General features: G+C 43.3%; 8 protein-coding genes across 8 annotated transcripts; 7 read left to right on the top strand and 1 right to left on the bottom strand.

The window, feature by feature from the left end:
• Positions 1-652: 652 nt before the first annotated feature.
• On the top strand, positions 653-1,555 carry O0I10_001537 (uncharacterized protein; the record flags this gene model as incomplete). Its single annotated transcript, XM_058481632.1, has 1 exon — positions 653-1,555. The coding sequence occupies one exon, from the start codon at positions 653-655 to the stop codon at positions 1,553-1,555; it is 903 nt and encodes a 300-aa protein (XP_058347489.1).
• A 1,803-nt stretch (positions 1,556-3,358) lies between these two features.
• O0I10_001536 (uncharacterized protein) lies at positions 3,359-4,834 on the top strand (the record flags this gene model as incomplete). Its single annotated transcript, XM_058481631.1, has 9 exons — positions 3,359-3,511; positions 3,583-3,707; positions 3,771-3,867; positions 3,924-3,995; positions 4,053-4,113; positions 4,175-4,386; positions 4,443-4,559; positions 4,623-4,711; positions 4,768-4,834. 9 exons carry the CDS (start codon positions 3,359-3,361, stop codon positions 4,832-4,834), a joined length of 993 nt encoding a protein of 330 aa, XP_058347488.1.
• A 463-nt stretch (positions 4,835-5,297) lies between these two features.
• O0I10_001535 (uncharacterized protein) lies at positions 5,298-8,451 on the top strand (the record flags this gene model as incomplete). The annotated part of the gene is made up of 14 exons (XM_058481630.1): positions 5,298-5,458; positions 5,522-5,677; positions 5,737-5,845; positions 5,897-6,062; positions 6,119-6,527; positions 6,592-6,722; positions 6,782-6,904; positions 6,969-7,049; positions 7,101-7,206; positions 7,272-7,641; positions 7,702-7,835; positions 7,897-8,008; positions 8,074-8,284; positions 8,345-8,451. 14 exons carry the CDS (start codon positions 5,298-5,300, stop codon positions 8,449-8,451), a joined length of 2,376 nt encoding a protein of 791 aa, XP_058347487.1.
• A 300-nt stretch (positions 8,452-8,751) lies between these two features.
• O0I10_001534 (uncharacterized protein) lies at positions 8,752-10,333 on the top strand (the record flags this gene model as incomplete). The annotated part of the gene is made up of 4 exons (XM_058481629.1): positions 8,752-8,923; positions 8,994-9,385; positions 9,452-9,659; positions 9,723-10,333. 4 exons carry the CDS (start codon positions 8,752-8,754, stop codon positions 10,331-10,333), a joined length of 1,383 nt encoding a protein of 460 aa, XP_058347486.1.
• Positions 10,334-11,175: 842 nt separating this feature from the next.
• Positions 11,176-12,736, top strand: O0I10_001533 (uncharacterized protein; the record flags this gene model as incomplete). Its single annotated transcript, XM_058481628.1, has 2 exons — positions 11,176-11,323; positions 11,379-12,736. The coding sequence occupies 2 exons, from the start codon at positions 11,176-11,178 to the stop codon at positions 12,734-12,736; spliced, it is 1,506 nt and encodes a 501-aa protein (XP_058347485.1).
• A 456-nt stretch (positions 12,737-13,192) lies between these two features.
• On the top strand, positions 13,193-14,702 carry O0I10_001532 (uncharacterized protein; the record flags this gene model as incomplete). Its single annotated transcript, XM_058481627.1, has 5 exons — positions 13,193-13,435; positions 13,498-13,560; positions 13,623-14,129; positions 14,185-14,247; positions 14,304-14,702. 5 exons carry the CDS (start codon positions 13,193-13,195, stop codon positions 14,700-14,702), a joined length of 1,275 nt encoding a protein of 424 aa, XP_058347484.1.
• Positions 14,703-14,930: 228 nt separating this feature from the next.
• O0I10_001531 (uncharacterized protein) lies at positions 14,931-17,471 on the top strand (the record flags this gene model as incomplete). Its single annotated transcript, XM_058481626.1, has 5 exons — positions 14,931-14,942; positions 15,005-15,099; positions 15,152-15,350; positions 15,424-16,887; positions 16,947-17,471. 5 exons carry the CDS (start codon positions 14,931-14,933, stop codon positions 17,469-17,471), a joined length of 2,295 nt encoding a protein of 764 aa, XP_058347483.1.
• Positions 17,472-17,627: 156 nt separating this feature from the next.
• On the bottom strand, positions 17,628-20,266 carry O0I10_001530 (uncharacterized protein; the record flags this gene model as incomplete). The annotated part of the gene is made up of 3 exons (XM_058481625.1): positions 17,628-17,707; positions 17,772-19,607; positions 19,663-20,266. 3 exons carry the CDS (start codon positions 20,264-20,266, stop codon positions 17,628-17,630), a joined length of 2,520 nt encoding a protein of 839 aa, XP_058347482.1.
• Between the last annotated feature and the right edge of the window lie 3,364 nt (positions 20,267-23,630).

Here is a 23,630-nt window from a genome sequence, read left to right as displayed (position 1 = left end):
ATCTTTTCGTTGATCCATGTTCGGGAGTATGTTTGCCCATAGCTTTTGCTCGCCAAGAGGAGCATCTAGCTATTCCCCTTTTGACAGATATTGTAGAAGGTCGGAGGGAAGGATTCCGGTTTCCGTATCACAAGAATGGAGGTGTAGGCGAAAGAAAATGAAAAATGATCATGACGTGCTAATGCCAGAAATAAAGATGCGTGTATTCATTTAATACCTGTACAGGTAAATATAACTAGAAAAGGTGATACATGACGATGAAGTCTTGGCTTGGGTGGCCCGCGTCGTTGTACGCTGTGTAACAAAAAAGCGAGTGTCTTTTTGATGAACCGGTCGATCTGGAATAGTGAAAACAATGGCCAACGCTGTTGTGTGGTCATGCTGAGCAACACAAAGAGGGGCTTTGTTGAGTCGCTCAATTTGGAAGTAACAACCCGACGAACATCGGCCGCTTTCTTCCATATTAGGAGTTTCCCATCTTGGCCAAGAATTGTAACCTTGAAGTATTTAAGCCAACCCCGTTAGATCAAAAAATTTAACTTTCAAACACACAACACACACACATACACACACATTCAAAAGGTGAATCATTTTAAAGAATACTTACCTTCACAGCAATTCACTTATGCAATTCCTTTTATCTCCCTCCAGAATGAACGATCAATCACTCCATCATCAAAAACACGATAGCTTATCCGATGAAGAGCGTAGTCTCTTTCGACATGAGCATAACGGAAATACGGAAGCTAGTAGGGATCAGGAACAAGAAGAGCATCAAGAACCCTATAAGCCGCCTACATGGTCACGGCGTCAAATCCTTATGGCACAAGCAAGACATCTTTTGACCCTTCTCGTCATCGATGTTGGATTGCCCATGGCCATCTTTTACGTGTTTCGGATATTCACAACAGAAATTGTCGCGTTGATCTGCTCTGGTATCCCCCCTTTGCTTCGTGTGGCGTACGTTTTGATTCGCCGCCGCCGCATTGACGTTCTCAGTATGATCTTTGTGCTTGCATTTATCATTTCAGGTGCTTTATCAGCGGTCACTGGTGATGTACGCGTGGTGTTGTTGCGTGAATCCTTTGTCACTCTCGTCATTGGTCTTCTTTTCGTTGTGACATTGATTCCCCTCACCACCAAATGGTTCAAAGTTTATCCCATGACCTTCCTTGTCAGCCGTGAAATGTTTCTAGCAAGCCCACCTGTCACGTGGACCGATGCTGCTGGTGAAAAGCATAGTCGAAGCCGTGCTGACTGGTTATACAATGAGATCAAGCCATACAGAATCTTCCACCTTTGCCTTACTGCCGGTTGGGGTGTAGGCCTGCTACTGGAGTTTGCGATTAAAGCCATCTTGATCTTCACCGACGTCCCCACAACCCAAGTCGTCCTTTACGGAAACATCGTTCTTATCGTCATCATCGTGACTTTGACCATCGCCAGCACACTCGTTGTCTTTCGAATTCGGAAACGTATGGAGCAACTCGAGCATGAATGGCTCGCTATCAACGATTACACCCCTAAATCCAATGACAACAACAATCAACAATAGCATACATCGCATTTCTTTCTTCATTTGTATACCATATCTGTCAGCAATAAACAATAGTAACATTGAAATTTATACTCGTTTGCGCTCCTCCTCAGTGGCTGTCGTACAAAGTTTTGATGAAGATCATGCATTTGAATGGCTTCTTTTCCTTTTCTATATTTGGAATTCCGAAAAGTAATAATACCTGGAATAAACGTTGATGAGAAGCAAAAGAAAAGATGGAAGCATCAGGGCAACGAAAGTGCTGGAGGAGAAATTGAATGCATACATAGCGTGTTGTTCTCAAAAGCAAGTACTTGTCGCATATCATCAAGCAGTATCAAAAAAATGGCTGAAACAGTGTAAAGCTGTAAGGATGTCAGGAATATCGTGTGAAGGATTAATGGATGATGGATCTTTACAATGCTAAAACAGCAATTGTGTTACATGCACATACATGATGGGATGATCACGTGTAAAAGTAAAGCCCATAGCCGTGGGATCATGGGGACATCGAAACAACATCAGGCTCCTTAAATGAAGCAAATCAAATTGCACAATGATTTGTAAAAGGCAGCGCCATATACAGGGCTCCAATGCATTCATTGTTCGATTCATGCGAATAACATTGAACCATATAGAGTACATCTTTGCAATTGTCCAATTTCAACCCCACATAATAGCCATTGATGTTAAAGGATATGTGGATGGCAGCGCAAAGGTTTTAATTTTGTATGATGTCACTCGAGATATGGGTCAAAGTCAATTAGCGTTTCTTTTGCTTGGTTAACAACGCTTGATAATGAAACGCAAAAAAGAGAGGGTGAAAGGATTTAAAGCTTCAGCAACAATGGGGGTGGTGCAAAGGAGGTGAGTTTGTGGAAAAACACCCACGCCACGGGAAACCTTTTCATACAGCGCCACACAATGGGCGCATAAGAAATGATCAACGAGTTGCATGATTGCAGCAGTAATAAAGGCTGAAACAGGTATAACCACGGAAGCGATGTAGAGTACAAAAGGGCAATAGTTGATTGTAGAGGCTTAAAAAGGAACGCACCATAAACAGGCAAGAGATTTGTCGTCAACAACAATAGTACTACATGTTGGGTGTGTGGGTCAGTACAAAGCGGGCATTGATGTGTAAACAAACCCGGAACGTTGCCCCTTTTCATCCCTTCACTAGCATTTAATAGTGTGTCTCTTTCTCTTTCTCTTCCTTTTGAACTACATGACAGACAACAGCAGCAATACCCTTGTTCAGCCTTCCTCGGATGAGAAACAAAACAATGAACAACCCGATAGATTCTTAACTCCACAACCACCAAATCAATCAAAGAGGAAGAGCATACTTGAAGGCAAGCATCATCATCATCATCATCATCATTGCAGAGACAACATTCATGTCATCATGTCGTTAATATAATCGATGATACAGAATATCAACCGACGCCTCCTCCTGCATCTGTCACTGTGCATAATACTGTTTCAGCATCTCCCAAGGATCCATGTTGGCTAGGATGGTAATGCAAGCAAACTCTACTACTACTACAACCACCCCCCTTGTTTATTTAATGCTAACATGTAGGCACATACACATCTAGTATTCTAGCTTGTTTCATATGCTGTCTGGTCAAAGATGAACCACGATCATAAAAGTTGTTGCTATCCTTCGAGTTGTATGTGTGTGTGTGTGATGATAATACAATTGCTCCATATAAGTCTTGACCCCGATACTTATCACGCCCGAAACGGAACTCGCGTTCCGAGCATACACGCTCTCTTTTCCTTTTTCTTTTCGTTTTCCTCTGTTATCAATACTCGATGGCATCGACGATATCATGGCCGCTCGTTGTATGGCATAATTTCAGTAATCCGACCACGACATGCGTCACTTGCAGCTATCCAAACGTCTATGCGGGACAAAGAGATGGGCACATTTGGGTGTACACTATGCATAATGCTGAGCAGCTTCAGGTTCATGTCCCCTCCTTCATTCAAAGCCATTGACCCTCGTCGTTGACACCTTCTACTTGAATACAATCTAGTACAAACTCTTGCTCGTGGGCCATCGAGCGCCAATCGCTGCACTCTGTGTCATCAAGGGAGGACAACGAGCCAACGACCTATCTGCCACATCCGATGATATCTTGGTCAGTGCTTCCGAAGATGGGTATGTTACGATAGAGAGAGTCTCCATCAGTGTATACATCATCCTCAACATGGACATACATAGTGAGATCGCACAGTGGAATGCTTCGGATGGAAGATGTCTTGGAGTCAATGCAAAGGGCTTTTTGGGAGTGCCGACCGATTTGAAGCTATTCAGCCAGGTAGCTGTTTTTTATGCATCGAGTATCCAGTGGAAGGTGCTTACATGATGGGATAGGCCAAGGATCGATACATCTTTTGCAGCGGCCAATCCAACGAGATCAACATTTTGAACGCGACAACGCTCGAGGTATGTAATTCATGCAACACAATACACTTACTATTTGTATCACTGACATTGGTGTAGGTCGTTCGTGTTTGGGGTAGCCATCCCAATTGGGTCACATGTGCTGATTTCTATGATCCAGGTTCGTGTATATGGATATGTATCAACGTGTTTCCTTTTGCTTACATTGAAAACCTATGTAGCTGCTAAAAGGTCAAGGCTGGTGACGGTTACCATGGATGGCAAATTGGATATCTGGGACTTTGATGTCGCGGGTCAAGTTATTTTCAAAGATCGATCGTCCGAGAACCAGCCAAGGTTGATCAAGGAAACCACATCCGATCGAGTGATTGGGTTAAAGAGCTGTCCTTTCTATCATGGATTATGTATGGTGCTTACGCGCAAGAATGCAATTGTAAGTTTTTTACAGGATCATTTGGTTTACCAATTCTAAACAAGGTTGCGTTATAGATCTTTGTATTAAGGGACTCAGCCTTTGTGCCCGAAGTTACCATCCCCACTGAACCTGGCACGAGCTGGTCTAGTGCCGAATTCTGCAAAGGAAACAAGCTGCTGTTATGGGCACAGGTAAGTTGCTATTATCATGATGTGATGATTCACACCCATTCACCTATCGGTATTACCTTGTAGAATGGGAAGATCTTTGAATATTACCTCAAACCGCCAGCTGGTGTTGATCCTGGGAGAATGGCACAAGATGAAAATCAATTGTACTACAGGTAATGGATAGTGATATTGTTGGATTGGTGCATCAAGTATTGACTTTGGCTAATAGTGTCTCGCTGATGCACACTTATTATTTCGATACCAATGGTAAAAAATGGGATATGGATGAAGAGTAGTTGGAAGATGTGAAGACTTATGCCATCATACAAAAGATCATCTGGTTCCAGGTCGATGGGTCACAGCAATATGTCAAGATCGATCATCACCGATAGCAGTTACCTTTGGCAACCATCCGGATAATTCAACGTTTTCAGTCAACGTGCTAAATGGAGATGAGGATGGAGAAACCAAATGCCGAGGTATATATATATCACCCTTGAAATGATGCTTGTGTTCAATGGAATGATTAACTGAGTCTGACGAGCAAAGAAACTAGCCTACAAGATATTTGGCCACAAAAATCCATGTGCGATCCTCAATTTGGGTCAATAACAGCAACAATCCCTGTCAGCAGCAATCACCTTGCAATTGGTTATGGTAAGTTGCTTGATACAATACGAGACGAATGATGTGTACTTATATGTCCTTTTAGAAAATGGAACGATTTGTGTGGTACCCTTGGCTTTGGCTCTGTTACATATGCCGGCGTTGTCTCAAGTAATGGATCATCGTCAAGATGTGCGGATATTTAAGCGAGCGCATGATGGTCCAGTCACGTGCATGATCGTGCATGAATCACATCAACATCAATACCTGCTATCAGGAGGTCGCGATGGTGCCGTCAAAATATGGAATTTGGTGTAAGTATGAACATGCACTGTAATTGGGTGATCAATTGCTGATTCGAGGTATGGATGTTGTAGAGATGGGAAATACGTGGTATCATTTACAGTGCATGCCTTGGCTGTCAAGTCGTTCATCGAGCCAGCTGAACAAAACGATACAAGGATACGAGGATGTGTCGTGTCTGTTGCAAAAGACAATTCTGTGGCACTTATTTCAGTGGATTCAATGACCTGGTATGTCCTTCATCAAAAGTGCTTAATTCACCTTCACGTATTAAAGTAACATTGTTTAGCTTATTCATGTTCCCGGGACATGCATACCCCTTATCGGCCATCCAATGGCGTACAGCCGAAGACTACCTTGTCCTTGGATACAGTGATGAAGCAGCATTTGTGTGGCAGGTAGGAGGGTGAAAGATCCAAGTATTCTCACATGAAGTAACTCTTTCAAAGATTGCAGCAGGATCGTTGGATCGTGTGCTTCATGGGAAACAAAGCAAAGTGATTCTGGAGGATGACAGATGGCCTATCAATGATCTTTCTACAGCCACAACGCCTAAACCTGTCAACGGACACAAGCATAATGCTACTATGCGTTCCATTGTATCGACCAACCAAGGTAAAGCGTCGCTGGTGCTTGTTTGGATGATTTCTCTTAACGCATGTTCATCTTAGCTTTACAAACAACCACCCATTTTGCACATGTTTTCATTTTCAACATACGACGCCTCGTACACGACTTGTATGCAAGATATGAACGTACTCGCAACCACGAAATGTCTGATTTAGTCGTCCCACCCACTCCTCAGCAATCAACATCTTCGGCCTCTTATGATGCAGTAGTACCTGATATAGCCAACTTTCGACCTGATAAGGATGATCCACTTGACCATTCCATCAGCGAAGATGATGCCAGCATGCAAGCCGGTGGAATCGACTTGAAGAAACGACTAGAACTTGTATCAGCGATCATGAGTACGAGTATCTCTTGGAACGTCAGCCAAGCATTTGAAGATATATGTTGTACTACCCTGGCGCTATCAAGGCAAACAAGGCACGATGCAATCAGCTTTGGGCTTAAAGGGTAAGTGTATTCGATGGCGATGGCTTGGCGGAAGGGAATGCTGGCTCATTATTGATGATGACAGGGCAAACGGTTACTTGTCACTCTTGGCGCCGATACCCGAGGAAAAGGATACTTGGAAGGTATCGCAGGTGATGACAGCTTCCAGGCTACTTTCAGTGGCATTGTTGGCAAAGGCCATTATCTTTATTACCGGTAATATCCTATCAAAGGAGGTGTATGTTTCATCGGTCTGATTAATGTACAATGCATAGGCCAAGAAGCAAAGGCGTCTGATCTTATAGCTGGTTATGCGATGGCCCTCCCTCCTGTAATAGGCGACAGCTATTGTTTCCCATCACTCTCTCTTTTAAGCAAGTACTGGCAAGATCACTCTGGTAAGTATCTCTACTTTATTGGTGATTTCCATCTCGGCTCATTGAAATGAATCACGTTGAATAGCCCGATCCCTATTTTCCAGTGCTGTGACAGGATTGAAAGAAGATGAAACCATGGCAATGATTGCTTATTGGGAGAATTATTGTAAGTATACAACAATGAAGGATGAGGAGTGGTTCTAACTTTATGTCATAGTACCAACATCTAGTTCACCCGACAACCATAATCCTCACATGATGGCGCGTGCAACCATTGTTCTTGGTATTATGGGATGTGATCAACCACAAATGCTAAATTCAGGGTGAGCTACATTGATGAGTGGGATGATCTTGGATTCTTTATGCTAACCATTGCGTGAATCAAAAGCGTACGCAAATACACCGCCCTTAGTCTTGCGCTCTTACTGTCGGATTCAGATTTGGATGACCCCAAGGCTCATGGCACTGATCCATCCACAGCCTCTGTCGCTCGTACTCTTGCCTCTATGGAGCTCTTAAGTCAGGGATTCAGCACATGGGAATCGTATATCAATGTTGCCGAAGTCTTAAGGACCATGTTTGTATATGCTTTGGATCCACAGCCAGCAGTGAGTCGAGGAGCCAACAATGCAATTTTCCAAATCGCTGCCACCAACATGCCTTTGGTCATTGGTACTTTGACTTATGATACGACACGGGCCAAAAAGACATCTGAACGCATTCGTTGCTTAAAGATCATTGGCACATTTATTCGCAAGGTAAAAGAGATATGAGATGTTTGTTGTTGTTGCATGTCACTTAAAAGGAAACTGCTATAGAAACCCATATTACTTTTTGGTGATGTGCATCGCGTTGTGGAAGCCGTTGTCAAGACACTCGATCCCAATGTCCCACATCTTCGAGAGAACATGCTTCCTACGGCAACAGCTGTGCTGCACAGCTTGGTTAAAAGGTAACGTATATAGGCTATCAATCATTTCAATGGACCACAAGTACTTATTTTATCATTCAAGTTATCCATTTGTGGATTTCAGCAATAGCGCCCAAAAATTGGCAGTTGGTACGCTTGAAGGTGCTTGTGTTATTTATGATTTACGCACTGCAACTCGTTCAGTGGTTCTCGAGGTGAGAGAGTGTGCTCAATGGGTGTAATGGAGATTCTTCTTTTATTGATGATTATATAATGGTAGGGACATACGGGAGCCATTGCAGCCTTAGCTTTTTCACCTGATGCCAAATACGTTGCCACAAGTTCGTTAGAAGACAAGACGGTCCGAGTATGGTATTCGAACATCAGCCTACTTGGCGTATTAACCAGCAGCCTATCGCAAGGACTTACACGTCATGGCGAAGGAGATGCACAAAAGGCGTACAAGGTGTTTGCATTTGCACTACCTCTTGGTAAGCGAATTCCAGCATTTATCATGTGAGGACAAACATGTTGAAACCTGATTATTATAGTTATTACGGATCCCCATCAACAGTTGCAACAGGTTCACTTTGAATGGACATCGCAACGTTGCGTCAAGCTGCATATCAAGGATTTGGTGATGAGTTTCAATGTATAATAGAGATAGCATGATTTTGATGATTTGGTAATAAAAGATGAGTTGTTTGCATTTATCATTGCTCGTCTGGGGCAAGTATTTGTAAAGGATGAACGTATTTGGAAAGCTGGTGCGACCTGGGTGATCTCGGACAAAATTGGGTTCCCATTCGAATGGAGGTGCACGGTGCCAACAGCAGCAGCAGCTTTATACTTTTGCGGAGAGTGGTGGTAGTGGTGGCTCTTATACTCTTTCTTCCTTCCACTTGTCTCTTTTACTTTCAACAACTTCCTTTCCTTTCCTTTGTTGCTATACAACAGCATGGACATTGGCGAAGAGCGATTGGCAGAATTGAATGCACTTTACAAAGAGCATGAGTCGGCTATTGACAGTATACAGTCAGCATTGCAACGCGAGATCCCGCTCTTGGTTCAAGAACATGGGCTTTCACTGGAACAAACTGCTGCGTTAGACGAATACATACATGATCGAGGTGAGTATTTGGGTGGATGGTGGGCTAATGCTTTATTGAATGAATGTTCTTATGCTGCTGTATCCTATAGTAACCATATTCCGGTTCCTTCTTAAGAATGAGTTTTCTCGACCACATACCCTCTCACGCATGGTGGATACCATCAAATGGAGAATCAACAACAATATTGGTGGAACTACTGCTGATGATCTCGATCCTTGCTTTTTTGAAAATGCATTTTGTTTCTTTGGAGGCCTTGATCGGCTGGGACGACCATTGCTCATCATCCAGTTATGTCATCATCCAACAGTCAACGGAGATGCTGCAAGTTTCTTGACCCCTTTTGTCACATTTGTCTTTGAGACAGCTCGTCGAATCATGTTGGAGACGACATTGAAGCGGTTGCAACAAGGTGTGCCAAATCCCGTTGTTACGGAAACAGTGTTGCTGGTCGACTTTAGGAATGCAAAAACTCTCCCAAGGGTACGTCTCGTGCTCGTGCCGCATTTTGTTTGTGCATAATAGGTCTCACAAAGCATCCAATTATAGGACAGACAATTGGCTACCTCGTTTGTTCAATTACTACGACGATTCCCTTCATCGACTGGCACTGTGTGTCTTTTGAATTTCGGATGGATGTATCAAGGATTATGGCAGATGATCAAATTACTGCTTTCTGAACAAGCCAAAAAGCGAGTATGCTTCCCCAAAGTATCGGATCTCGCCTCTTTTATCGATGATCAAGAACTGCTTCAACGTAAGCTTGCAGCGTATCCTGTTTAAAAACAACTGAACTCATCATCATCGTCATTTATTATAGAACTTGAAATGGCAGATCCGGTTCCATGGGATTTGGCACATGATACAGTATACAAACGACTACCACCATTAGGCACATTGAGTCGAAGCAGCTCCAGTACATCCCTCTATTATGATGCCGATTTGTATACCCCATCGTTTGGTACAGCAATTGCAGATGACGATAGCAGTAGCGAATATGCGACACCAAGAGAAACAACACCCGTACCCAGTGAAATTGATCTCACAAAAACGCAACAACATGCAACCACTACCGATTCGTACCGACACCAAAAAGAGACAACTCATCTCGAACGCCGAAAACCAACATCTACGACACCATCCTCCTCCCCAGCACGCAATATGCATTTCGTCTTGCAGCTATTGATCAAAATGGAAAAACAAATCAAGCACATCATCTATCGACTCGCCAACAAGATCTTCCAACATCGTGGCACATTGTATTGGATAATAGCTTGTATCATTATGCGTAATCGTATCATGCAAGTGATACATGGTATCCTCATCCTTGTGGGCCAGCTTTTTGCCAAACGACTCGGATTCGCAAACCCCCATTCATCCGGTATTCGTGTCTTGCTCCATGCTCTCACTGGTCAACGATGGCTCCTTTAAGTATCATTGTTGTGGTTGAGCCTCATTCACATACACATCGATAAGAGATCATCATTACATATAATATCCCCCACCTCTAATAATAAATTGAAAACTCCAACAGTGATTCAAACGTTTATTTGGTGATGGTGGTGTCATTGAGTTCTTCACAAAGAGAACAGGTCTCATGGTGTTGTGCTCACCTTGGACGGAGCTTGATCAATTGCAGACAATGACACACATTCGTCCATGCCATGCATAAACCACACACCAGCAACTGAGACCTTTTTCCAATGCGTATGAATAGATAGGAAATCGAGAGCACAGTATAACCCAAGGTGTAATCTGTATCCATGAAGCTTGTATTAGGATAGAAATTGTGGATCGAGGATGGGTGCACTCATTATCCCTTAAACTCAACAAAGAAAAAAGACAATGCAATGGTTGATTGTTACATTGAAGCTCATGATACCGTATCCAGCGCAAAAACAATCATTGACCTTGGTTGGTTCTTTTACAACTCTACATAGCTGTTGGATTGTTAGATCGATGGCGTTGTGGCCATTTCTCTACAATGTGGGTGAGAGGGATTGTTTAACAAGAACCATCACGATCCTAAGTCGACGTCCCCAATACCTAAAAGGGACATGTTTCCATATTGGTAAAAAAGGATATACATTAAACGTACAACGAGATGCCCTTTGTATTTGACTTGCACTATTACGTATTCTAGATTTGTTAGCGTGTTCATTGTGTGCATACTTGGATAACGAGACCCGAGCAAAACATGCAGACGTTGATGCGTTATAAAAGCCCGTATACCATTTTTATCGTACACAGCCATTTTTGCTATCCTTTACACCATGTCTTCTCATATCTCAGGCGGCCTCCCAGCAGGATCCCCACCAGGCTCACCCGCAATGTCTCCACCAGGCTCCCCACAGCAAGGAAATCGAGAACTAGAAGCTTGGTTGTATACCATCATTCTGCTAGGAGCTATCGAATTTCTATGTACGTATAAGAGTAAGAACATATTATCGCTAGCTTGTATCTAACATGATCTTAGTGCTCTTTATTCAGGAAAAGTGTCGGGTCTTAATCAATTTCATTGAGGATGTTGATGATGATGCATATATGCTGCACCAGCAACAACAACAACAACAGCAACAACAGCAAGAAGAAGAAATACCTCTAACGGCGAAGATTTTGAAAACTTTGAAGATACAAATGAAGGCTACGCTATTGCTTACTCTTTTCATATTCAAGGAGATCGTATTCAGCTTTTTTGCTTATATCGACTTGTTCTTTACCTCGCACCTTGAGAACTTTGGAGCGTTCGTCCTAAGGAAACTTGGTTATTTTCGAGATGTCGACTACGTCAATCCACAAAGAATGTTCTTGATTCGTGGCACAGAGACAATGAGAGGCCGAGCCAGGGTGACCATTCGGAGAACGGCAGCATGGTTTGCATTTGCCTTGTTGATACCTTTTGTGCACGAGAGCATGATGAATATGGCAGAAACAAACTTGGAAATAACGCACACCAACATCGTATCATCCTTTGAGCACATGTGGCACCCAAAGAAACCCAAGGCAATCGAGTGGGAAGCAGGCATGGAAAAAACGACGTTTAGCGATAACACCACATCAAGGTCACCCTTCTCAACACCATCGTCGTTCGACGATTACGAGGCTTTCAAGGCAACGGAACCATGTCCTTATGGATTTTTCTCTTCAATGTTGCCAAAATGGTTATGGATGTTCAATCCCAATACCGTTCTCTGTAAATCATGTCGGCGTTTTATAGCGATGGGTGGATGCGACCAAAGCAAGGATACCTTGCATGACTTTGCATTGGCAACACTTGGATCTCGCGTGCTAACGGAGCTTACATCACCGACCTTTGGTGATGAAAATGACAAGGGGTGGGTTTCCACATTGATCAAGAAGAAACAACAAGATGTTATCAATCAACGATCTACCTCCAGCCCTCTTGTTGCTCTATTGCCATGGACAAGTCCTGGTGAATGTTGGCCTATGGCTGGCAAACATGGATCACTCGGTGTGGAATTAAGCTATCCCGTGGCAGTGAAAGCAATCTCGGTTGACTACTTAGGTCAGCACCAAGCCGTTGCCATGGGCAGTGCACCAGGGGATTTTGAAGTATGGGGATTGAGAAAATACAATGAGGAGCGCTCCTGGAAGTATCCTTGGGATTCCTTAGCATCTGTGGTGGACAATGATGTTATCTACCTTGGTAGATTCATGTACGACATCACAAAGAGTCTTTCGGTGCAAACTTTTGAGCTCAAGCACGCCTCACCTCCTATCAAGGCTGTAGTGTTTCGTTTTCTCAGTAATTGGGGCCAAGATGATTATACATGCATCTACCGCGTTCGTGTTCATGGCGATAAAGTAGCTTAAGCACCCATCATCTCCCTTTCGTAGTATGTAGTATTACAGCTTTCTTTTACCATAAATGACTTGTGATGATTTTTATTCTCGCTGATGACTCCTTCGTTATCACGTCTTTTTTATACGCATGGAACCATCTAATACTAATAATATGCAAATGTAATCAATGTGGTGTGTCATAAAGAAGCTCTTTATTGATGACAGCTTGAATTGCAGGAATAGCAAGGTCTCGTAGTCAAAAGGAAAAGGGGCCAACCGATAACGTAGGGTTGCATTGTACTCAATGCTTGTTGCTATGATACCAATTGAATTCGATCACTCTTACTGGCTGTTGTAGTTGACTGAACCTCCGTTTGACAGCAACGCCCGCCTCTTTTGCTGCAGCATTTCCCCCCGCATTCGCATTCCTCCACCATCTCCAAGAGCGATCGTTTAGTTTGCTAATGCTCTAGCATCGAGATCAACATGCAATCGTTGCCAGCAGAGACCGAACTTGCTTGCCATGTCAATCGCATTGCGTTGAGTGATGAAGAAGACGACGACTACGACGACTGCTTGTATGACGACGAGGCTTCAGGGCAAGTGAATCGATATGGATCCGATGGCGAAGAAGATGAACCCGTGATACCTGAGCAGGCGTTGGAGCTTTTGAAAATGGAGCAAGTCATTCGATCAGGATACATTCTTAAAAAGGGAGAGAAAAGAAGAGTAAGTTCATTGTCGATGATGTCAATGAGAAGAAAACTTACCTTGGATGATGTGTCGTGTAGACATGGAAGAAAAGATGGCTCGTTTTACGGACAACCAAGCTTGCATTTTACAAAGATGACAAGGTACTTTAATGCATTTTACAATGAATCCTGTGCGATCTGATTTGTTTGTTTGTTTATTGCAGGAATACAAGTTGTTACGCATTGTTGATTTGGATCAAGTACGCAGTGTTGTTCATGTCACCTCCAAAGCCAAGTACAAGTACATGTTTGCCATTACCACTCCCAAGCGCACCTATTACTTGCAAGCTCCTAGTGAACAAGAGATGAAAGGGTGGACCATATCCATTGAGCAAACCAAAATGGCAGCAGCGGAAAATCATCATCATGAGGACAATGATCCGCCCATGGTACGCCGCCACAATCACGTGCCACCTGTCAACATCCCCATCAAGGCCAATTCACAACAACAACAACAATCCACTAGCCTCGCAGCCTATTCAACCAATCAAAGCTACCCTCTCTCTCCTAATGCCGATATGAACGTGATGGAAGGATTCGCTAGCTCGGATGATGAGGATGACGACGATGATGAATATAGCTGGACTGAAGACATGTCAAAAGCATTGCAAGAGGAAAGCAGGAATCGCGTATTAATGAATGGCTATTTGCTCAAATTGTGTCGTAACAAGGTAATTTGACAGCCACCAATCTTGATAGATTTCACTCATTTCGTTGTTACCATAGAGTTGGCGCAAGCGTTGGTTTGTGTTACGGCCTGATACTATTGCATATTATAAGGATGAAAAGGTAAATGTGACATTGCTATATTCATGGATCGGGCATTGATGTTTGATATGTATTAGGAATATGTGCCGCATCGTATTGTTCCTCTAAGTCACATCATTGATTCTTTGGAAATCGACCCAGTCAGTAAAAACAAGCGACATTGCTTCAAGATCATCATCCTCAAGCGCAGCTATATATTATGTGCCAGCTCTGAAATGGAACGTATATCATGGCTAGAGGCTTTGAATCATTGTGTACGTCGCGTGAAGGCCACCCATGGAGCAACAGCTATCCATCATCATCATCATCATCACCACCCAATAACACGAGGACCTCCTCCATTATCGACCCCAACCGAAGAAATCCAACGACGCGATTCATTTGATAATGCAAGTAATATATCGGATATGAGTGGATCAGGAGCCATAGGAGGAGCAGGAGGAGCCTTACCTGGTAGACAAGTTGGACGTGGATAATAAAAGAAAAGAAACCCATGGATGATTGCTTTGCATTCGTGTAACCAACCCCCGCAAAAAAAATGTCTGCATTGATTCCGAACACTAAAATGGTTCAATGTGATACCAGAACCTTCCCTTTTCCCTCTTTGAGTCAAAAAGCGGGATTGTGATCCGACTCTTCCTTTCTTTATCTCTTACGCCGCCTCTCTTTCGCTCTCTCTCTCTCTTTCTCTCTTTTAACAAAACATGTCTGTCGTGGTAGGTGTTGCTTGGACACGTAATAACACTCATTTATTTAACCTATAGCTATCTTCTTTTAGGGCTTTGACTTGGGCAATCTGCAATCTGTTATTTCGGTTGCTCGCAATCGTGGCATTGACGTTATCTGCAATGAGGTCTCCAATCGCGCTACACCGTAAGTTATCGTTTAGGACCACGTGTATGATGTACTAAAGTTGTTAACATAGCTCGCTGGTTTCGTTTGGATTGAAGCAACGCTTTCTTGGTGAAGCAGCAAAGACCCAAGAAGTGAGCAACTTCAAGAACACTGTCAGCAACATGAAACGCTTAGCTGGTCGTACAGTGGGCGATGCTGAAATTCAAGAAGTGGAAGCCAAGCTGACACCTGTTGAATTGGTGGATGTTGATGGTCAAGTGGGAGTCAAGGTAAATAAAAGGGTGATTGTTGTTGTTGACGTGTCACGTATTCACACTACCACTACTACTATGCATCGATTAGGTTAATTATCTTGGTGAACAGCAAACGTTTTCCAATATCCAACTTATTGCCATGTATCTTGGGAAGCTACGAGACATCACTGCCTATGAGATCCAGAACGCTGTATCCGATTGTGTCATCACCGTGCCCGGCTGGTTCACCGATTCACAACGTCGTGCGGTGCTAAGTGCATCTGAAATTGCAGGTCTCAACTGTTTACGTTTGGTGAATGATCTCACAGCGGCAGCTCTTGGCTATGGCATCACCAAATTGGATCTGCCAGAAGAAAAACCACGCAATGTCGTGTTTGTGGATATCGGCCATTCCGATTATTCTGTTCAAGTGGTCTCTTTTGTCAAAGGCCAGTTGACGGTACGCAGCGCTGCATACGACATCCATTTCGGTGGTCGCGACTTTGATCAAGTTATTATGGAACATCTTGCCTTCGAGTTTAAGGAAAAGTACAAGATCGATGTGTGGAGCAACAAGAAAGCAATCCTTCGTTTACGTGTGGCTGCTGAAAAGTGCAAGCGTGTGCTATCAGCCAATCCTCAGGCAGCTGTCAACATTGAATCCATCATGGAAGATCGAGACGTTAGCACCATTGTCAATCGTAGCGACTTTGAGGAATGGGCACAGCATCTTTTTGGTCGTACAGCTGATACGTTACAAAAGGCATTGGCCAAGGCAGGCATGTCAGCTGCTGATATTGATGCAGTGGAGCTCGTTGGTGGTACAACCCGCATTCCTGCCATCAAAACAACTGTAAAGCAGGTCCTTGGCAAAGAGATTTCCACAACACTCAATCAAGATGAAGCCATTTCACGTGGTGCAGCCCTTCAATGCGCTATCATTTCTCCCGTTTTCAAAGTGCGTGATTTCCGTGTCAATGATATTTGCAGCTATCCAATCAAGTTGTCATGGGATCCAACGCCTGAAGAAGATGACACGGAGATTGTTGTCTTTGATCGCAACAATAGTATCCCGTCCACCAAGATCCTCACTTTCACTCGAAGCGAGCCATTCACTTTGTACGCGTCCTATGTCCATCCCGAAGAAATCCCACGTGGCATCAACCCTTGGATCGGCCAATTCACTATCAAGAATGTTGAACCTGCCAACAGCTCTGGCGAACCTTCTGACATCAAGGTCAAGGTTAGACTCAACATCCATGGTATCCTTTCAGTCGAATCAGCATACACAGTGGAAGAAAAGGAACATGTTGAAGAGATCACCAACAAGGATGGCGAAAAGGAAACCAAGAAGACTAAAAAGTTGGTCAAGAAGGCCGATCTTCCTGTTGTCTCGGGCACCACTGCTTTGAGTAAGCCTCTTATGGACAAGTACATTGAACAAGAGAGTCAAATGTCCTCCAGCGACAAGTTGATTGCTGCTACTGAAGCTGCCAAGAATTCGCTCGAGGAATATGGATATGAGATGCGTGACAAAGTGGAAGGTCCCTATGCGGCCTATATTGATCCTGGAGTAAGTATTATATATAGGACCTTGTTTCATTTTACTTACTGGTCTATTATTATGCGTAGGTCAAAGATCAATTCTTGAAAGATTTGAATGCCGTGGTGGATTGGATTTATGATGAAGGCGATGATCAACCCAAGTCAGTCTATGTTGAGAAACTGAATGCTCTCAAAAAGATTGGTGACCCTGTTGTCGAGCGCTATCGTGAAGCTGAGGAACGACCTAGTGCTGAACGTGGCCTGCGTAATACGATTGAACGGTTGACTCAAGAAGCCATGAGCCAAGATGAAAAGTATTCACACATTCCTCCTCAAGATAAGCAGGATATTGTTGATCGTGCGGAGCGTGCTCGTCGATGGTTGGACGATCAACTAGCCAAGCAAGCCAATGTGCCAAAGTACGATACACCAGTATTGCTATCTCGAGATATTGCACAAGAAGAGAATGCTGTGATTGCTTTCGCTACCCCCATCCTCAACAAGCCCAAGCCTGCTCCCAAGCCCGAAGCTGATACCCAAATGACAGAGGACGACGAAGGAAATAAGGAAGAGTCACAGGGTGAAAAGGAAAACGAGATGGACATTGACTAAAGATCCACCCCGTTACCTTGGGCTTACAGCATTTGGACAAGCAACACATCATATATATGTAGCACTTTCATGATTTGTAGAAAATATTATTCAATTGACGTTTAAAAAGCAATACATTTCAAAGACATTGAATCAATAATTTACATGTGTAGCGTTTTATTTTCCAGAAAAGAAGTCCATCAACACCTTGTCCTTGTTGCCTGTTTGCTCCATATGCAGTCGCATACATGCGTACGCTATGACAAATGGGTGATTAGTTTTCGATGTTTGACATGCTCATGTAGTGTTATAGTAGATTACCTTGCTCCATGTGGTTGGCAAGTGCATAAAAGGAGTAACCCAATTCCCACCAGCTTAAATGATCCTTTGCCGTATCGGTGTCCACCTTGACTTGATTTTCAGCTTTTTGTCGAATGCAATCACCAACACGAGATACACCAAGAGGCTGTAACCGTTTACAGATGAAATCGTAATTTGCTGATGTATATGCACGATCCAATAGGTCATCCAGCAACCTGTTTTGTACTGCGGGATCCGTCACCTGTTGAAGCACTTCCACTGCATGATCGAATTCTTTGTTTGCCAGGTATCCACGGCATTGGACAGCTCGCACCGTATCACCTTTTTTGCCACCCATCGCCATGGTTAATTGCTTGTTGTCAAGGAATAATCGTGTCAACGCAATCGCTCTTTCGGTGTCACCTTGAACAGCTAACATGTCGGCAATCTCAATCAACATATCCGGTTTAGCCAATGTTGCCACCCGATGATAAGCAGATGCACCAATATCCCAACTATGCTTCTCCAGGACGACAGGGTATACTTGTCGCATATCGTTGCCTTCAGATTCCAGCCATCGCAATGCATCCAATGTGCGTAAAAGTTCCCATGTCGATAACATAAGCTCTTTCAATGATGTATCACCGTCACCATAAACAGCGTGTGCCAATAACGTCAATAATGAAAATGCAATGTTGAATCGAGTAGTGACAATTTGAGAAGTTGCTGATATAATCAATGATTGAATCATAGTGCCAATGTGTTGTTGAGCATCTTCAGCTGGTAGTGATGCATCATCTGGTACCATCAAGTTTAGCAATTTGCCAATGTCGTTTTTGTCGAGTGTTGGTGTATTGCTGATATCCACATCTTTGAGGCCGTGCTGTTTGTAAAGCTCTTCTGGTGATCCTTGTGGGAAACATGATCGAAGTTGAGTCTCGAGACGTTGACGTGCATTGGTATCGAGCGTATCAGAAATGGATGATAATGTTGATAACACCATTTGGCAACCGGCATCTTCAATGGATGAATGCTGTAAGAAAGCGGCGTCAATTTGATCTAAATCACGTGCTGCTGATAGAGTGTTGGAAGTTGCCATCATCAATTGTGTGCTGCCTAGTAACAAGATGTCCACTGCTGAAGGAGTCGAGTGATCGCATGAAAGCATTTGTTGCCAATCGGGGCTTGTGACCAGATCATTGGTATTCGCTGATGACACTGATACATCCACCGTAGAGAGCACCAGCTGCTTTTCTTGTGTTGCCCATACAACCCATAACCGTACAACATTGTCTTTGATGGATCCCGCAAATTGTAATGGCTGCTGATCATCATCCGACGAAGAAGGTATCATCACCACACGTAGAAATCGATTCGATTGAATGTCGTAAATGACGAAATAAGGGGAGGTCTTGGCACCAACGAAGATGATAGCGATCGATCCACAAGGGGATATCCGAATAAGATAATCTGGTGTATGATTGTCACTGGAAAGTGCTGGGTCTTGGTCATGGTGATTATCCAATGGAGGTGGATCGAAGCTGCCAGGGAATTGACATGTCAAATCTTGCTCTTCGGTATCCATCAGTCGTTGGTGAGCATCATCAAATTGTGGCAATTCAAGAAGCTTTGGATTCGTTGTAGATGTCATATCCTTCCATATCGATAGTTGATGATCTTGAAGCACGCCTATAGTCGTACGATCTCGGGATGCCAGAGCTGATATATAGACTTGTGCGCTGGATGCACCCATGGATGCACTACCATTCCATCCTACCATCCCACCGACGCGTCGTAATAAAACAAATGGAGCAAATGTGCTAAGTTCATGGATCTGGTATTCGCAAACAGCATCATCTATAAACGTAAATGTCAGCTTCAATAAAGCCTACTACTTCGTTTACGATCCTACCTTTGTAAATCACATTCAACCCTTCACGTGTTGCAGGAGCATTGTGTAGTTCAAGATCTTGAATATGAACGAGAGAACCATCATCAAACGCAAGAGTGGCCACGCCTGATGCTGTTACCGAAAGAGATACGAGTTGATTGTTCATGAACGATTTGATAGGTCGCACAATAGGGTCAAGGTATGTCGTTGGACTTGGCCCATCTATCACTGTGTTGGTGTTGGTAGCAAAGAGGTCGTTCACTTGAAACTTGTGTCGAATAAGCTGACCGTCCACAGACACGATCCAACAATAAAGACCTTGATCCCCATTGACAAACACAATATCCGATGCGATAGCCGTGCTGTAGTTGACACAAATAACTGGCGATTGCTGATCCTTTGTAGTGTCGCTTGAATCGAGAATATAGCGTCGCAATTCTAAGCTGGTATTGTTGTTGACAAGTCGTGCGTAGATCAAGTCTCCCTTGTAGCGATGCAGCACGACTTTGGGTTGCAAAGTGTTCTCCTCCACACCATGCTCGGATCGCGGTTCATATTTGACAGTGTGCTGTATGACACTTGTTGTTGGTAATGGTGCAAACACCAGCTGTGAAGGATACTTCATTCGAGAAGGAAGAAAAGACAAGGCCTTATTACACCTGAAAAACGTGCGTGTCTCGTTTTGTATCCTGCCACCCTCCTTTGTCCTCCGCTGCGCCTAAAAAATCTGTAAGGAACCTTTTGATAGTGCATGAGTGATCACATGATTTAACGTTCCTTATCCACAAAGCATGTACATAGTAACTGAACCCACAATCTCTATATAAAGAATAGTCATACATGACTTTGAAAATGTTGAAGGTACAATGATGAGATGATACATATCAAATGCTCGTCTTTGTTTTGTGGGTTGGATCTCGTCGTGTGATGCAAGTCGTAAAATTACATTCACGTGCAAATGTTGTGACAAAGAAAATAAAAGGGGGTCCTGATGGGTTTATTGCTTCTCGAGTAGAATCCTTATGCAAGGTCCCGGCTTAATGTGTAAGGCTGATGTCAATCAGCAAGGTGGATTATTGTATGGCTATTGGTACAGAGACAAGGTTTTGTTGTGTATAGGACGCGGTTGTATCATCACCATCATGCGCCTGGGGAGGTACATAGCATCATCAAGAAAGAAGATTAGGCGACCTTAATAAAAGAACCAACATCAACAATGACAATGCAATGAGGTGCTAGGGCAACAATGAAACGCTAAAGATAATCACATGTATTAATACATCATGGATCGCTAACAAAGACAAGTATCCACTAGGGTATGTATGTAACAAGCACTATGTTGGGCATCATCACTTCCAAATTTATTAACTTTGCAATACAAGCGTTCGAGTAATAATACCAACATGAGACACGCCCTTTAGTGATTCTTCTTCCAATATCATCCAATGACCATCTATCTTTCGTCTATCAGCATATGAACTAGAAAACTTTAACGAATGTAGTAATGCTGTGACAAAGAATAAAAGGATCTCGATACGATGATGTAAATGATTCAACCTCGCTTCCTGATCTCCAAATCTCTACCAACCAAACTACCCACATCTTGACCATGTGAGCTGATAGCACGATACCCTTCGAAACATTATTTAAATCCAATTCTCATTTAATGAAGAAGTTGAAGAATAGCATGTGTAGCGTGGATGTTTTTCGAGCAAATATGATAAAGGAACATGATTGAATAAGAAACGGGTAAATCAGATAGAGGGAACAGGGATAAGAGTGTCATCATATTCTTCATTGCTGCCGCCGTAATCATCCTTCATCCATGATTGAAAAGGGGTTGCTGCATGAGTATTCAAACATCATCCATCGCTGTAAAACATCTTTCGTCAAAGGTATACGCCCTCTCGTCAAGACACCCAATTCATCATCATCCTCAGTCGTATTCACGTGGTTAATCCATCACTCCTGCTGACGACGCGCCAAGTAACCAAAACAACATCCAGGATTTCTCATCACTGCACTTGATTGTATCCATCCATCATAATCATCGCATGTCAAAAAGAACCTCTTTGATCGCTGCTGGTATGCTTCCTTCCCATCCGGTTGCCGGCCTCTCTCTTTCTTGGCCATTGTCATTGCAGCTCAACCAGGTGAGGATTGCTTGCATTGCGATGTACTTGATAGCTGATATGGCATCATCCATTGGAATCCGTATGTATCAAAGCAAGTTGCTACACGTAAATAAAGCTGCTTGTATAGAATGGCTATCTGCTGTCCACGTGAGAAGGCCTCACGGCAAGTTGCTGCAAGTGAGGAACGCTGTTTGAGACAATGAAGTCCTTGCTAATGATAGCTGCTGGAATGAACGTGGTTACGATTGGTTGTGGCACAGGAACGTGCAACAGACTGTGTAGTGTCAAGAGACTCGCGTGTTGTAGAAGAGTGACAAGAAGGCTGTGTACACGCCATAGACTTGCCATTCAGTCAAAGACAATCGGATCGAGGCAAGCGTGGGATTGACAAGATGGGTTGAAGCAGCACAATCGTTCACAGGCAGTAGTTGTACTTGAATGGACCAGCAGATGAGAATGGAAGGAAGAGGCACCAAGCTGAGAGCGGAAGAAGTGGAAATTAAATGCAGGTTGAATTGACATTTCTGTGTATGAGCGTTGTTCCGTCAAATCCCGTGGGATCAAGAAAGTTGAAGAATGAAGATGATGGGCTGGAGTAGGACAATCGTTCATATGCATTGGATTGGGCAACAATGATGAAGGGGAGGAATGGGCTATCCAGTGACAGTTTACAAATAACTTTGCAAAATGATTTTTGTGAAATTGGATCGTGTTTTGTGTTTGAGCGTAACTCAACCAAATCCTCTCGGATCAAGAAAGTTAAAGGATGGGAATGATGGGCTGGAGCAGGACAATCGTTCATATGCATTGGATTGGGAAACAAAGGTGAATGGAAGGAATGGGTTATTAGCCGGCAGTTTACAAATAACTTACCAATTTAATTCTTCTGATATTGGATGATGTTTCTGTGTTTGAGCACTTTTCAGTCAAATCACCTCGGATCAAGAAAGTTGAATGATGGAAATGATGAGCTAGAGAAGGACAATCGTTCACATGCATTGGATTGGGAAACAAAGGTGAATGGAGGAATGGGTTATTAGCTGGCATTTATGAACTATTCCGTAATAGTGTACAAGTATCATGCATCACCTGTGTTGACTGACTCAAGTTACACAAACACGCCCTCTGCATCTTTTGCTCTATTGTCATACTACTTTACATAAACCAAGACCACTTCTCATATAGCATTACGCTTACAGAATATGTAAAACATAAAGGCACTTGTATCTCTAAACTTTACAATCAAACGTGGGGTCTTTAATAGAACAAAGCTGCTCGGCGGGGTCAAAGCGATCTTGTGTCAAACTATGAAGTCGATCGTGGCCGATCCCAGATTTCGCAATGTCGCTACCAGCCAAACTGGATCTGGGGGTCGACCTCTTGAAACTTTTTTCGACGACCAAAAAATATTTTTTTGGGCTGTTTGCGACATTGAACGCGAAACTTTCACACAAGGTGCTGTTGGCCAAGCCGAGCCCATTGCTCTATTCAAAACCCCACGTTTCATTGTAAAGTTTGGAGATACAGGCACCTTTATGTTTGTAAGCGTGATGCTATATGAGAAGTGGTCTTTGTTCATTGTCAAGTAGCTGGACCCTGGCAGAGCAAAAGATGCAGAAGGACCTCTTCGTGTAACTCAGCTACTTTGCATGACTAGAAGGATGGAAGGATGATACTGTATACTATTGACAATATCCCATACATTGCGAGCTAACAGCCATTTCCTCACAATCGGCAATGTTGCCCATTCTATGACAGTGGAACGATGCTCCTGCTTCAGACATTCATTTCCATGATTGGATTATGTTGATCCGAGTTGATTTGGCTGAGCTACGCTCATACAAGGTTACTTCA

The sequence above is a fragment of the Lichtheimia ornata genome (genome assembly GCF_029851405.1).
Source record: "Lichtheimia ornata isolate CBS 291.66 chromosome Unknown scaffold00004, whole genome shotgun sequence".
In the NCBI taxonomy this organism is placed as follows: domain Eukaryota; kingdom Fungi; phylum Mucoromycota; class Mucoromycetes; order Mucorales; family Lichtheimiaceae; genus Lichtheimia; species Lichtheimia ornata.
This window is presented reverse-complemented; position numbering and strand designations above follow the sequence as displayed.